The following is a 14009-nucleotide window of genomic DNA, read 5'->3' on the forward strand; positions in this document are numbered from 1 at the left end:
AGATATTTTCATGAGTTTTAATGGGAAGGATGAGTTATGAGTCCATGAAGGAGCGGAAGTTGCCTCTGCTGCCGTTTGGCACGTTTCCACTCGGCGATCGCTGAATTGCGTTGCGAAAGTTGCGATATCGGAGAAGATTTAGTCAGCCAACATCCGTAAATATTAGAAAGGCATTAATACTATGATCCAGCCAATTCGCATCAATTTCTTTATCTGCGCGGCCTGTTGTGTGCGCCCTTCTTGTTAGACCCAATCGCGTCAGCCGTAAGGCGTAGGGAGAAATCGACATGATTATTATGGGTCCTGTGTTCGTGCGCCTTCGCCGTCATGCAACGATCCACCATGATAGCTCGCCCTAGGGCGTGAAACTAACAGCATATACACGCCGCTGCGCCCTGCAGACTTGCGGCGAATTATCACGGAAGAGACCAATATGGTGTACTTGTTCCGGATATCATACAAACCTTGATGAACCCTGTATCTCAATCAACACCCTGACCACGCGGATACTCTCGGCTTCCATCACAACTCAGTTATTTGAGAAGCGGCCATCTCAAAATTTTCATTCAACATAGACAACACTGTTTCGGTCTTCCTTCTTGCGAACTTACAGCATGCGAGTCGGTTTCCTTGGCCTCGGGGTCATGGGCACCCCTATGGCCCTGAACCTCACCCGCAAATTCGCCGTCACAGTCTGGAATCGAACGACTTCCAAGTATCCACCGCTCACACAAGCCGGTGCCAAGATTGGCGAGACACCAGCGAAAGTGGTTGAACAATCCGACGTCATCTTCACCATGCTCTTCGACGATGCAGCCTTGACATCAATATTCAACGATGACTTTCGAGGCGCACTTCGCGGGAAAACACTCATCAACACAGCCTCCATACCAGTCGATATCAGCAAACACGTTGCGGAGCAAGTTCAAAGGGCAGGCGGCAACTTCATTGAGATGCCGGTGAGCGGGAGCAAGATTCCGGCGGAGCAGGGCCGGCTTGTGGGGCTTTTAGCCGGGGATCCGAAAATCGCGGAGCAAATGCGGCCGTATGTGGAGCCCCTCACCGCCGCAGCGATCTACTGTGGCCCGATCGGCTTCGGCCTGAAGACCAAGTACGCCGTCAATCTGTATCTCAACAACATGACTGCGGCTCTCGCAGAGTCCTTCAGTCTGGCGAAGGCACAGGGGCTAAACTTGGAAGCATTTGGTCAAGTCATCGACGCCGGACCAATGGCTTCAGCATACACTAAGGTCAAGATCCCCAAGCTTGTGAACAACGACTGGACTCCGCAGGCGGCGGTGAAGGACTGCTATAACAGCACTCAGATGATTGTAAAAGCAGCGGAGGATGCGAATGTTAGAACGCCATACGCAGAGCTATGCCGGGAGGTGTACAAGGAGGCCACAGAGGCTGGTCTCAACGAGGAGGATATGATTGCGGTCTACAAGCTCTTTCAGAATCCTAGATAATACATCATTTGAGAAATTTCTAGCGGGGCAGAGGGGTTTTCTTTGATTCCAGTCTGGATCTTAGGGTGCAAGTGTTTCTTGTCCATATCTCGTGTGACGATGAGACACGGTGGGTGCATTTCGCAAGGGGTAGCAGACAAGACTGAGCAACCGGTGAGTCAGGAATTAAGAGGCTTTAGCTGGTCGAGAAAGTACTACTAGACTGTGGCTGACATTGAGACGATGGTCCCGCAGGAGCTGACCTGAGACAGCAATCACGAGAGGAAGCTAGGCGCTGAATCGCAGGCAGTCACCAATCGGAGGACAAATGATTGCGAATGCTCCAATCAACCGAAATGAGAACAATTGCATATGCATTGGTGTTCAGCTTTGCCAGCCGGCCTAGACCGCAGCCTGAAGTCCGCTCAGCAAAACCATCATTTCCGAGCGCATCGGCCCATCTTCACGCCAAGCAGTGCACCCCCTTCAATGCACCCTTCCGTTCAATCCTACCATCTCTCTCACTACCCCACAGATTAGGAATGGCGACAAAGCCAGGTGCAGCGCTTTTGAAAGCGTACAGGCAGACGCCCCTGTCAACCAAAACGTGTACTCACATCATTGAAGTCTTTCCAGCTACCCACAATACCGATATACTGAGGTGCCGACTACTCGAGGTTGAGCTCGAAGAAGCGAAGGGAACTTATGAGGCCGTTTCTTATGTCTGGGGATCACCCGAATTCTGCTGCCAAATCATCGTCATCGACGAAGATACCGCCGAGAGTGACAAGATGGAATACAGTCTCTCCGTCACTCAGAATCTGAGCGAAGTTCTCCGCCGGTTTCGACACACTGAGTACCCTCTGGCTGCTATGAATGATCACGATCATTCGAATTCTGCAATTACAGTTCCAAGGAGGTTGTGGGCCGATGGCGTTTGTATCGATCAATGTAGTGTCGAAGAAAAGAGCCATCATATCGCCATGATGACCGCTATATACACCGAGGCCAAGGGTGTACTCATTTGGCTGGGCCACGACAAGAAAGCAGAAGAAGCATTACGTTCTCTCCCCTCGGATGAAGACATACTCGGTGGAGAAAACCCTCCTTGCATTCAAAACGCTTTGCACCTCCTATGGTTCAGTCGCCGCTGGGTAATACAAGAGGCGGTAGTCAACCGGAATACAGTCGTCTACTGCGGAGCAGTCTCGAAACACCTCTATGATGTTGGTCAGAACGCACTGCAACTTATGCACTCCCAGTATGCAATAACACTTGGTCCAAAGCTTTTGAAACGAGCGGAGGGACTCGACGCCGTATTCAACCTATTCTTCTACAAGCATGTCGCCACATATTCATATTACGAGATGGAATTCACCAGTCTCATGCTTGCATTCGACGAATACGAGTGCCAGAACCCTCGAGACCGGATTTTCACATTGGCAACTCTAGCAAAAGACATGGCCGTGAGAAACGTAACCGTGGAGTGGGTTCATCAGGCTTTGGCTACCGAACAGTCGGGGGACCCCACGAAAGATCTTCGGACTTGGCGCTCCCACGAGACGTATGTTAACTATGAGGCGACAACAGCTGACATCTACATTCTCTTCGCCTACTCCTTAGCCATTAATGGCAAACTAGGATGGATGCTTGGCCAAGCCTCTGCTAGACTGTCAGCTTCCACCGAAGGATCTATGTCCCATCCAGATTTAGATTTGCTGCCTCGATGGGTGCCGAACTGGACTGTCAAGTACCACCGCCACGCACTCTGGCTTGAAGGCAACGATGTCCGCTGGGGACCCTGGGTCAACCTCGGTAGCGCAATTGGACCACCTTTGGTTCATTGCGCCCTTGCGAGATTTCCTATCTCACCAGGGTCATTCGCCTATCGAATTCGTACCCGATTAGGTCGGATATTTTTGAGTCAAACCACCGGCACTGCGGCGGAAGATTCATGTGAATACGCAGAAGAAGACCGAACGTGTCCCTTTGTGGTCACTTGGAAAAGCGAAGCTTTCCCTTCCAATCAGTCAACACCAGAGGACGTGGTTCAGTGGATAAGACGGACTTTTCAGTCCATCTGGGAGGTAGGACTCTCCGGCATGGATACCAAGCTCCGTGGAGATGATGTCAAAGAACGACTTGCCGATCGGTTCTGTTACGTCCTCGTGGCTGGTGCATATATGTACAGCGACAAGCGTCTTTCCAGCAAACTCAAGAGCGCCGCAGCAGAGCTAGCAGAATTGGCACAGACGATACAGACCATGACAAATTTCTCTCCTGAGCAAAGTCCCCGAAGAATGCTCGACATTCTCGTTCATCCAAGTCAGTTTTGGGATGATGCCGAAAAGATGAATGATGAACTGCTTGCACCAATCATCGTCAAACTTCTCAAGGAGGTCATTTTCAACGATCCAGATATCACTATTCCAGGCTGGCATCACGTCTTTCAAATGGCTTCTCTTACAATGGAGCATCGCTGCGTTCTCACTTGCGACGTAGATAATCCGCCTGCGGATGCTTTGCCATTCGATATTGTCGGTATTGGACCTGACCACCTCGAGCTTGGCGACCGAGTCTTTTCCCTTCCTCTCAGAAGAAAGCACTTCCGTGATGGAGAACAATTTGAGCACCCCATTACGAAAGAATTCTTTCAAGATGTAGCGTATGCGCCCTTGGCATTCCAAAACGTCTGGGCAGCGACATACCTCGCGCGCCCTATGGGTGGAGTCCATGTAGTCCACTCCCAACCTGTCGAAGACGGGGCTGAGGCGGAGCATCCCAAGATTTTCCAATTTGTCGGAGATTGCTTTCTTTCAACAGTGAGATGGCTTTCGCCAAGTCGTGGACTTATGCCTAAGGCCTGGCTGTCTTACGAGACGGAGGACAGCGACGAAGCTGCATGTCAAAAGGAGTTCGGTGACCGATATTCAGATTTTGATGAGGATGGTGAGATATATCTTTGCTAAAGACAAGAGCGATGACTGCTGGTATGTACATATAGGGGCTAGGAAAACCATCAACATTTGATCGTTCAAGGACTTGAACATACGCTCTTCCTAACTCCGGTGCCGCCTTGAAACCCACTCCAAACGCCGGTAACCAAAAACCAATTCCGATATCATTACTTGTGCCCAAGATGTTAGCACATCTTGCGTCTCCACCCACAGAAGGGCTATCAGCAACCCATCATGGTCTCCATACTGGCAACTCCGCATCTTGCAGCCTCGCTGTCGTCTGCTCGTCCGCTTCCATGGCAATTTGAATGGGCAGTACCAGACTAATGTCAGTACCGCCAGCGCTCATGCTAATTTGTAAGGCGTATGTTCTTGATATCAGGCATGAGTGAAAGGTCGGCGGGAAAACGTATTTCTCAGTGGGCAGGCGAAACTCAGCTCGCAAAGTCGTTGAATAAGGCGTCGGCGGTGCCGAATCCCAGCTTTCTTCCTTCGCCTCCGCAGAATCTTGACTATCGGGAAGCGTCTTGGGTTTCCAAGAGTCGTATTCCAGAGTCTCCCACAATACTCGCGCCGAAATATTGAAAGGCTCTCGAAGGGAGCCCATGTTGGGCAAGCCGTTCATGACCTTTGTTGAATACCAGGTTTGCGCAACAATTTTGACCGACTGCAAAACCACCTCTGGTGGAGTAGCATTTACAAGAGAAGGTTCAAAGATGAAGTTCGCTTGGAAAGAGGAGCTGCAAGCACTTCGTCCGTCCCGGCTCAAGTGAACTGTAGGCGGCTGTGCCGCTGCTGCAGTGACACGTCCCAACGACCCTGAAAACAAGGCCTTTGGAACATTCTTTGATTCGATGAGGCGATATTGCGAGTCCCATGCATCGACACTCAGTGGCGGCTCCTCGGGCGACGCCGCGAGTAGGTTGATCTCGTATTGAGCCTCTGAGAGAACTTCAGACGGCTTGGCGCATTGCGGACCAGGCTCGCGTACGAGTTTTGCTTTGATATGATACCGAATACCGAGAAGCTTGGGAGCCATGTCGTACTTGTCCCAACTCGTCAGAGTGGAAGGGAGTCGCAAGTGATAATCGCGTATCGACGTTGACTCGACGTCGTGTTGACAAGCAGCCTCTGTCAATTGGTTGGGAATGATGAATCGAAACGGTATCTTGTACGTTTCCCCGGCTTTAAGTATTCTTGATTCGGGATATGCTGATTCCGCCACCGGCATATCGACTTTCAACAGAATCTGTGATGTCTGCCTGGAAGAGTATGTGTCATCGATGCGAACACTTGCCTTCCCCTGGAGGCTGATCTGAACTGAGCTGAAAGCTGTGTCGTGGCGGGGATTGATCGAGACATAGCCTGATACCGTGGTACCGCAAGTGTAGACCTTCGATGTGTAGTGGTTGTCGATATTAATGTCCATAATTGTCGCTTTTGAACTTGTTGCAGCCAAAGTTGATATGCGTTTCGTAAGATTCTTCATTGTGTGACCAGCACATAGACCGCACGTCAGGTTGGGAATCGATGAGCCCAATCTTTGGCCATACCGGCGATCCGGTCGGCAGCTTAGGTGTGAGACGGCCATGCCAAGCCTGCTTCTTAAAGCAAGATGTTCGCCGGGTCGTGAGTATGGGAAATGAATCCCGATGTATTAACAATCAAGACGATTTGTCTTGAAACTAAGTCCAACGTTTGAAAGCATTTGAGTCCTGGAGCAATCCGTCGTAGTCTGAGTATTAAAACTTCCGCGCAGACATCAACTCCCGAAAGGCCAAAACCGAAGACGATGCCGCTTGCAGGGGTCGGAGTGTTACCGACTGGTGGACTTCCTGTGCGAACAACTTACTCACACTCACACCATCGGAAACCAGCATTCTCAGTGGACCGGCCTCATGTTCGACAATCCGGTATGAGTCAAAGTTAAGTTAATCCCGTTGGCATTGGACGCCCTTGCCGACCGGCATGTCATCTTCGCCCTACACTAGCCGAGACATGATTTGTCGAACCCACCGAGCTCCGTAACAGCCATTGCGACATCGGTTTTGCAAGGTATCTTTGCCTGCAATGTGGTCGGTGTGCTGCTGAACCCGCCGTGCGAACATGGGGCTCCGAGCCGAAGCAAACCGCATCGTGGGCCCGTTGCCATAGAAGCTTCAAAGTTTTGACTCCTCAAAACTTCCATGTCGACCAGCTCCCTTGCTAAATCGTGCCGCGCCTTTCACGCTCTCCGAGCTAATGACCTTGATCCCCGCATCAAATTCCCTGCTCAGGGCATCTTCAAACGACGAGGCATTGTACGCTGCGTAATAGCAACTCGCCCGGTCTGTGTTCATGCAGGCCTGCGGGATCGCCAAGAGCTGCCTTGCAATCTTCGTAGCCTCTTCCAAGGCCTTGCCCTTGGGCACAACTCGGTTCGCCAGACCCATCTGCAGTGCTTCCTGCGCACCCACAGCTCGGCCGGTGAGGATCATGTCCAGAGCCCGGCCCAGCCCCACGATAGCCTGCAACCGGACCGTGCCGCCGTCAATAAGCGGCACGCCGAACCGGCGGCAAAACACGCCGAACACGGCGTCCTCTTCGGCAACCCGCATGTCGCCGAGAAGGGAGAGTTCCAGCCCACCCGCCACCGCATGACCTGACACGGCGCTGATGACGGGCTTCTTGATTTGCATACGCGACGGACCGATGGGGCCGATATTTCGCCCATCTACGCGATGGGATTCGTCGATGATGGGACCCTTGTACTCTTTTCCATCGGGGTTGTGGTAAGTTGCGACTTCGTGAAGGTCAAAGCCCGCGCAGAATGAGCCGTTTGAGCCATTGAAGACGCACACTTTCTGCGTGTCGTCTGTCTCGAAAGCAAGGAAGGCATCGGTGAGCTTGCGACCGGTCGCACCGTCGATCGCGTTGCGCCGGTGAGGGCGATTGATCGTAATTGTTGTAATGCCCTCCGACGTCTTGGAGACGAGCACTGAGTTAGGTTCGGTATCTGCCATACTGAACTGCTGAACTTCGAATCAGTTGTATCGACGACGACTATCGATGGTGTAGAGGATGGATCTAGAAGGTCGTGATTAGATATAATAAACTTTCAACCGAGGCACCGTCATTCAACCGACTTCCCCGCGTTTTGAACCCCTCAGTCAATTTTGCGCCCGAGATATTAGGTACTTCAACACCTGTCTGACCGATCCCAGGATGATTGGCAGCCTGATATCCTCATGTCTTACATCGGTGTGAACACGAGTTGACTGTATCGGTGAACGGTGAACAGTGAACGGTGAAAGCACGCCTTCTCCAGTCAAGCAACCCGGTAGCCACAGAGTGCACCACACTCCGTGCATCAGAGAGTTTACGTAAGTTAGGACCGATTCGACATAAAACTTCTGATGGGCGGAGAATTTGATCCAATTTTCGTGATAATTGCAGGCTCGGAAGTTCGTCGTCTCGGTTGTTACGAGCATCGGGAGTGAGTGGGTCTTGGTGTGAGACCTCGGGAATTGTGCTGGGAAGTCACTTGGCACAGCCGGGCTACTCCTTCACCTTTACAGTTAACCTATGATACTCATAGGACTTCTCCTGAATTCATGAGTTGTAAGCCAGTTTTACGATGTGATCGTAGTTCAAAACCATCACTGGTATGGCCAAGAGGACGTCGCGTTTGTAATCATCGGTCAAGGGACCATTTCGCACCCGCCCCGCCCGAACTTACGCCCGGATTTCAAGTTCCGAACTCAGTTTAACTGAAGTTGCTGGTTTGGGCTAGTATCTAACTTACTCAGAAGACAGGACCGACTAATTGGCTGATAATATTCACATAAATCGAGGCATTCGGGCATTAGTGGTCTACTCTTTAGACAGCGTGAGCCTCGAGGACTTGTCATTCGTCATCGTCATCATCGAAAACATTGAGCCGCTACTAAGCTCATCGATGACTTGATGCACTGTGTCACTTTACAACAGCTGCACCAATCTGATTCACAGTCAACACCCTGGATGGTTTGGTAATTGTTCAGTATTTAGTTCAAGAATCAAATATTTTTGGACAACACTAGTGTTGTTGCTACAGTATTACAAGTGGTAAAGTAACAATAATGCCGTGCCAGACTCAGGAGGGGCCATCGCCTGAACATGTCGCGGAGCTTAAGCTATGCCAAACCCCAGAATATTCTCCGATCGAGAGGGAGTAACTAGCCTCAGTCTTGAACACGGACTGCTCTGGGTCGCTCTGGGACAACTACGATACAACATGGTTCCAGATTCGCATCTCAGCCCTTCAGGCTGGCCAAGATCTCCTTGCTCTTCGCATAGTCAGAGGTGCCATGCTCAGGGTCCGCATCGACAGCGGTTGTCTTGCAAAGAGTGCCGGCGTTGTACTTTCCATTGGGCCCATCGACACCGGCAAAGTCTCTCTTGTCATTCGCCTTCAGCATATTCTCGGCGGCCTCGGGGAGCCATCCGTTGATGAAGTCGCCGTGGGTGCAGTACGAAGATCCGCAAGCCAGCTCCAGCGGCGCAGGACCGTCCCAGCCATCAGGCAGGGCGGTGCGCAGGTCATACCGGATGCTGAATCTGAGCTGCGGCATTCTCTTCATGCCGAGCGGGCAGCGGTTCTCGGGACGGAAGGTCTTCGTCCAGTGCTGGACGCCAGAGTAGGTCGACTCGAGGGTGGTCTCGTTGACGCAGTCGTGGAAGAGGAGAATCGTCTGGAGATGGGCGGGACAGGTTTTGGAAGGAAATTCGGCGGCATCCTTGCCGTCGGTCGTGCCCTGGCCGCCGTGGTCGCAGAACCACTGGATACCTGCGAGGTTCTCTACGCCGTCCTGGGAGGTGGCGGAGGAGTTGCCAACGACGGCTTTGTAGTTCTGGGGAATGGCGACTTCGGCCTTGTCGATACTGACGTAGTAGGCACTGAAGCGGAAGATGGGAGCCGGAAAGGTACCGGTGGAGTTCTTGTAGAAAAGAGTTGGAACCCCTTTCTAAGTTAGCGATTTAAGAACAGCATGGGCAAAGGAAGCAGCTGAAGAAGAAGGCAGTAAATGAAACCTCAGGGCGTGCTTACAGTACGAAGAGTAGTCGTTGGGGTTCTCGGCAGTGGAGCAACCAGCCTGAAGTTCCTTCGAGGTCGTGGTGTTGGCAGTCACAGCGTCGGATCCGAAGAAAGTGTGCATGTGGGAGGCATATTGGCCCGGGATGACGACGGGATCAATATTCTTCAACATGAATCGACCAACGTTGGTGACGGTGTAAGCGCTGACTGCGCTGGCGCAGAGCAAAACGTTGAAAATACCCATGATCAATGTTGATGGTGAATTTCGAAAGGGATACTGTCAGTGAATGAGTGGTTGGCTGAAAAATATTGGATTTGAAGTCGAAGTTGAACAAAGGAGTGTGAAGGCAACAAACAGCCGGAGAAAAGAACGACGTGACACCACTGAACGAAAACAGATGTTGTCTGCAGAACTAGAAGTCCATCTGCAAACGTCGAGCTTTATAACGAGCTTCAAGCCATAGGCTTCTTCAGCTCCTTAACAGCCAACCATCGTCGGCTGGAGTAGTCCGGTCTGTTGGGAATAGATTCGTTATCAACAACTGCAGGGATGTCGTACCACTTTGCCGGGATAGGAAGCGCCAAGCACGCAGACACCCATTAAGGATTCCCAAAATCAATCTTAGCATGTTTGTTGGCTATCGTAAAAACTAGGGATCTCTAGTGAAACTGAAGAGTACATACAGACAGTAAGCGCTACATCTCCCTTTAATTTTAAGTGAGCAGGCGCTAAGGCCCTAATCTTCTCATTACTAGTCGCTAGTAACTAAGGTAAAAGGGACTTTAGCTACCTAAGTAACTATAGCGTTAACTACCTGTTATACCGCTATATTAAGCATAATAGTATTATCTAACTACCTCTTTCTTCTATTAATTTATTATAAATATAACTATTAATAGTAATAGCTAGTTAGTATAAATAGATTAAAGAGATATTTAAATAAATAGGGTTTTATTAACTCCTATATACCTCTTCCTCTATTTCTTTACTAAATAACTATAATTAATAAAACTTTATTTATAAGGTCTTTAAGCTTTATAGCTACTAATAATATTAATAAGATTATATATATTATACTAAGCTTATATATAATTAATAAGAGAAGCCCTCTATTTAGCTAAGCTACCTTTATTAGTTTATAGATATCCCTATAATTAATACTAATACTAATTTAAAGTACTTAATCCTCTTAAACCTCCTTACTAAAGCTAATAAGGGTAACTTAGCTATATAAAACTATATAGTATTTTATTAATCTTTATTAGATATAAATTAATAAAAGTATATTAATTAATATATAGCTATTTATACTTATTAAAGTAATAGATAATATTAAGTTAGTAATAATAGTAAAGTTTATAAAAATATATAAGATTATAACTTTAATTAATAAATTTAGATTATTATTTATTAATTACTATAAAATAAAAACTCTATTTTAATTAAGTATTAAATATAATAATAAAATAAGTAAGATCTCTACTAAGGATAAAAGTTAAGAGGTGTTTATAAAGAGATATCTATATTTTAAAACTATATAATAGAAGGGGTTTCTATTTATAAATAATATAGTAACCCTCTAGCTTAATAAAATATTAAGTAGTAAGTATATTATTAAAGTAATATAAGTAAATAATACTATATTTAAGATCTTTAAAGAGGAAACTAAAAAAAAGTTAGAACTATAAAAGTTATAAAGTAAAAAGAAGAAAAAGTTAATAATTTTACTTATTAATATTAAGTTTATACTTTAAGCTATAAAGAGACTTTTATATTTAGTTAAGTAATAATACTAAGTTATTAGTAATATTAGTAATAATATTAAGTATAGCTTCTTAAATATTATTAAAGTAAGTATAGTAATACTATAAAATATTAGCACTAATAATATAGAGTTTATAATAAGTAACTTTTAAGAGTTATTTATAGAAAAGTTAGGTCCTTAAGTAGTAGCTAAGATAAGTTGTTTTTTAGTAGTATTATTAAAGGAAGTAGTGATCTAAATAAGTATTAAGTTAGTATATAGTAAGGAAGCTTTTTTATATAAGATTAATATTATAGCTAAAAAGTAGAAATATTAATAATTTAGCTATATTTATTATATTAAAAAAAATAGTAATTTTCTTATAAAACTACTTATTATTAAAGTAAATATTATAATACTATTATACTTTATAAATAATATAATCTCTTAACACCTTACTTAGCTATATATTAACCCTCTAATTTACTTATTACTTCACTTTTTCTATAACTACCTCTTACTACTTTATTAACTTTTTTTCTTATACTTCTAACTATATAAAATTATATAGTATTATTACTATATATATAATTTTTATCTATTTAGTAAAGTTATACTTAAGTAGTAATAACTATAAGATCTTTTATAACTATTTTATCTAGCTAAAAATATATTTAATAATTACTTACTAGCTTATATAGTATTAATTATATAAATCTTTCTTATTTTTAGCTTTACTTAGCCCTTATATCTTATTAATATAATACTTCTTACTAAGGTAAAGCGTTAAAATACCTTTCTTATAAGTAAACTTAATATCTCTAAAGTAAAACTTATTTTATAGTACTTTAAAGTTTCTACTAATTACTTATTATATTAAAGCTATATTATTTAGTAATCCTTTTATGCTTACTAAAATATATATATATATACTATTAAATTATATAGTAGTAAATATATTTTAAGAGATTTCACTTTTATAGCTAAAAAATCTCTTCTATTAAGCTAAAGATATATAAGCTTTAATAAGAGTATTATTAATTACACTAATATAACTTATTAATAGGATATACTTCTTTTTAAATTTAATATCTAATAAAATATATATCTAATTAGGTTACTATATAACCTCTTAGTGAAGTATAACTATAGCTATAAAGAGCTAATCTATTAAGTAAAATATTAAGTTTTAAGTAATAAAGAAGAAATAAGTAACTTAACGCTATAATACTTTATATACTATTATAAATAAAAAGATTATTAACTTCTACTTAACTATTTAATATTAAGTATCTTAGAGGTAGTTACTAGTTTATAGCTATATTACTAAGTACTTAAAGTTATATTTATTAAAGTAGAGGATATTTCTAAAGTAAGTTTTATTACTATAAAGTACTAATTAAGTATACTTAGTAGTAATAATAAAGTTACTTTTATAGATTAAATTAAACCTTAATCCTTATTAGTTCTAATATAAGATATTATTAATATATACTATAGTAATAAAAATAGTAGTAGTAATAATAGAAGTAATAAATACTTATTAATAATTATTTATTTTAGTATATTTAATAGTAAAAAATTAAATAGTTTTTAATTATTAGTACTAATAATAAAAAGTTTATTTCTCTATTACTAAGATTAATAATAGAAAACTAACTCTTTATTAATATTATCCTTTTTATAGCTTATCTTAGCTAAGGTCTTACTTAGGGATTTTATATAACTCTAGTAATAATTTAAGTATATTAATTACTTAATTTTCCCTACTAAATTAAGTAAAATATTATTAAAAAAGCATTTTTTAGTTTTTTTATGCTCTGCTAATGTGATCTAGTTACTAATTACTAGCGACTAGCAACGAGAAGATTAGGGCCTAATAGGGGCCCTTCCCTTCCAGTGAATGCAGCACATCATATCCACCATGCGATCCACCCGTCTGCCTGTGTTGGGAAGAGTATCTGTATCCGTAGAGCAAATGTGCACCAGATCCAGACGAAATTCCATGATAATGGCCATACTGTTTCCATGAAGATCACGGACCATTTCTGCGATTTGAATCGACTCGCCAGCGGATTCCAGGGTTGCGCGTTACCACCGTTCTTGCCAACATCTCGAGTAGCATTTGTAGCCTTTGGCTGAACATCTCCTGGGACGCCAGCTGACAAGCTCATGTTTCTCACAACCAGTATTGTGTCATTCTCAGTCGTAAAACCGGAGTCAAATTGTTGCCGTGTTGGTCATCGTACCACTCTCACGACGATCTATGGGTCGTCGGCACTTGACTACGTATAGTAGCGCCTTCAGACAGGACCTCAGAAAACTCAACCTCGTCTACGACAATAACATCGCAGGCCAACTTGCCGTATACCCTCAAAAGGAGAAAATCCAACGTAGAAGTCTTAATAAACGCCAAACACCGGCGCTAAATAAGATTATTCGCCTGCCGGCCCCCATGTCCTGCCACGCAAACTGACAAGCCCGCTGTGGGGTAAAAACATCCCGCGGTTTCGGCGTGGTGAGCGAACCCGAGGGACATACCCCGGCCACCGTTAGGGAAGACGACAGTGAGGCCGAAAGCGCCAAAACGACTGCCGATCGCTGAGGCTCACCGGAACACCCACCCTGTTCGTCTGAAATTGGGGGGAGATCTGCTATGCCATGTGGCTAGGACGAGCGGAGCTGTCCGCGTTAGGGGTCTGATGGAACCCTGGGCTGCTTTGCCATGGTGGCTTCGGTGCAAAGATGTGGCGGGTGAGCTTGTCCTTCGCCCGTCTCAGTCACTTGCATTGTCTCTTGCTGC

At 44.7% G+C, this 14009-nt stretch overlaps 4 protein-coding genes across 4 annotated transcripts; 2 read left to right on the top strand and 2 right to left on the bottom strand.

Annotated features, from left to right (window-relative positions):
• Window positions 1–614: 614 nt before the first annotated feature.
• GLYR1-0 (Glyoxylate/succinic semialdehyde reductase 1) lies at window positions 615–1469 on the top strand (the record flags this gene model as incomplete). The annotated part of the gene is made up of 1 exon (XM_036633961.1): window positions 615–1469. The coding sequence occupies one exon, from the start codon at window positions 615–617 to the stop codon at window positions 1467–1469; it is 855 nt and encodes a 284-aa protein (XP_036500482.1).
• A 962-nt stretch (window positions 1470–2431) lies between these two features.
• Window positions 2432–4417, top strand: CGCS363_v002113 (uncharacterized protein; the record flags this gene model as incomplete). The annotated part of the gene is made up of 1 exon (XM_036633962.1): window positions 2432–4417. The coding sequence occupies one exon, from the start codon at window positions 2432–2434 to the stop codon at window positions 4415–4417; it is 1986 nt and encodes a 661-aa protein (XP_036500483.1).
• A 2147-nt stretch (window positions 4418–6564) lies between these two features.
• Window positions 6565–7407, bottom strand: CBADH (4-chlorobenzoyl coenzyme A dehalogenase; the record flags this gene model as incomplete). The annotated part of the gene is made up of 1 exon (XM_036633963.1): window positions 6565–7407. The coding sequence occupies one exon, from the start codon at window positions 7405–7407 to the stop codon at window positions 6565–6567; it is 843 nt and encodes a 280-aa protein (XP_036500488.1).
• Window positions 7408–8679: 1272 nt separating this feature from the next.
• On the bottom strand, window positions 8680–9705 carry CGCS363_v002115 (uncharacterized protein; the record flags this gene model as incomplete). Its single annotated transcript, XM_036633964.1, has 2 exons — window positions 8680–9386; window positions 9474–9705. 2 exons carry the CDS (start codon window positions 9703–9705, stop codon window positions 8680–8682), a joined length of 939 nt encoding a protein of 312 aa, XP_036500489.1.
• Between the last annotated feature and the right edge of the window lie 4304 nt (window positions 9706–14009).

Source organism: Colletotrichum siamense (assembly GCF_013390195.1).
Source record: "Colletotrichum siamense strain Cg363 chromosome Unknown KSG_Cg363_contig02, whole genome shotgun sequence".
NCBI lineage: Eukaryota > Fungi > Ascomycota > Sordariomycetes > Glomerellales > Glomerellaceae > Colletotrichum > Colletotrichum siamense.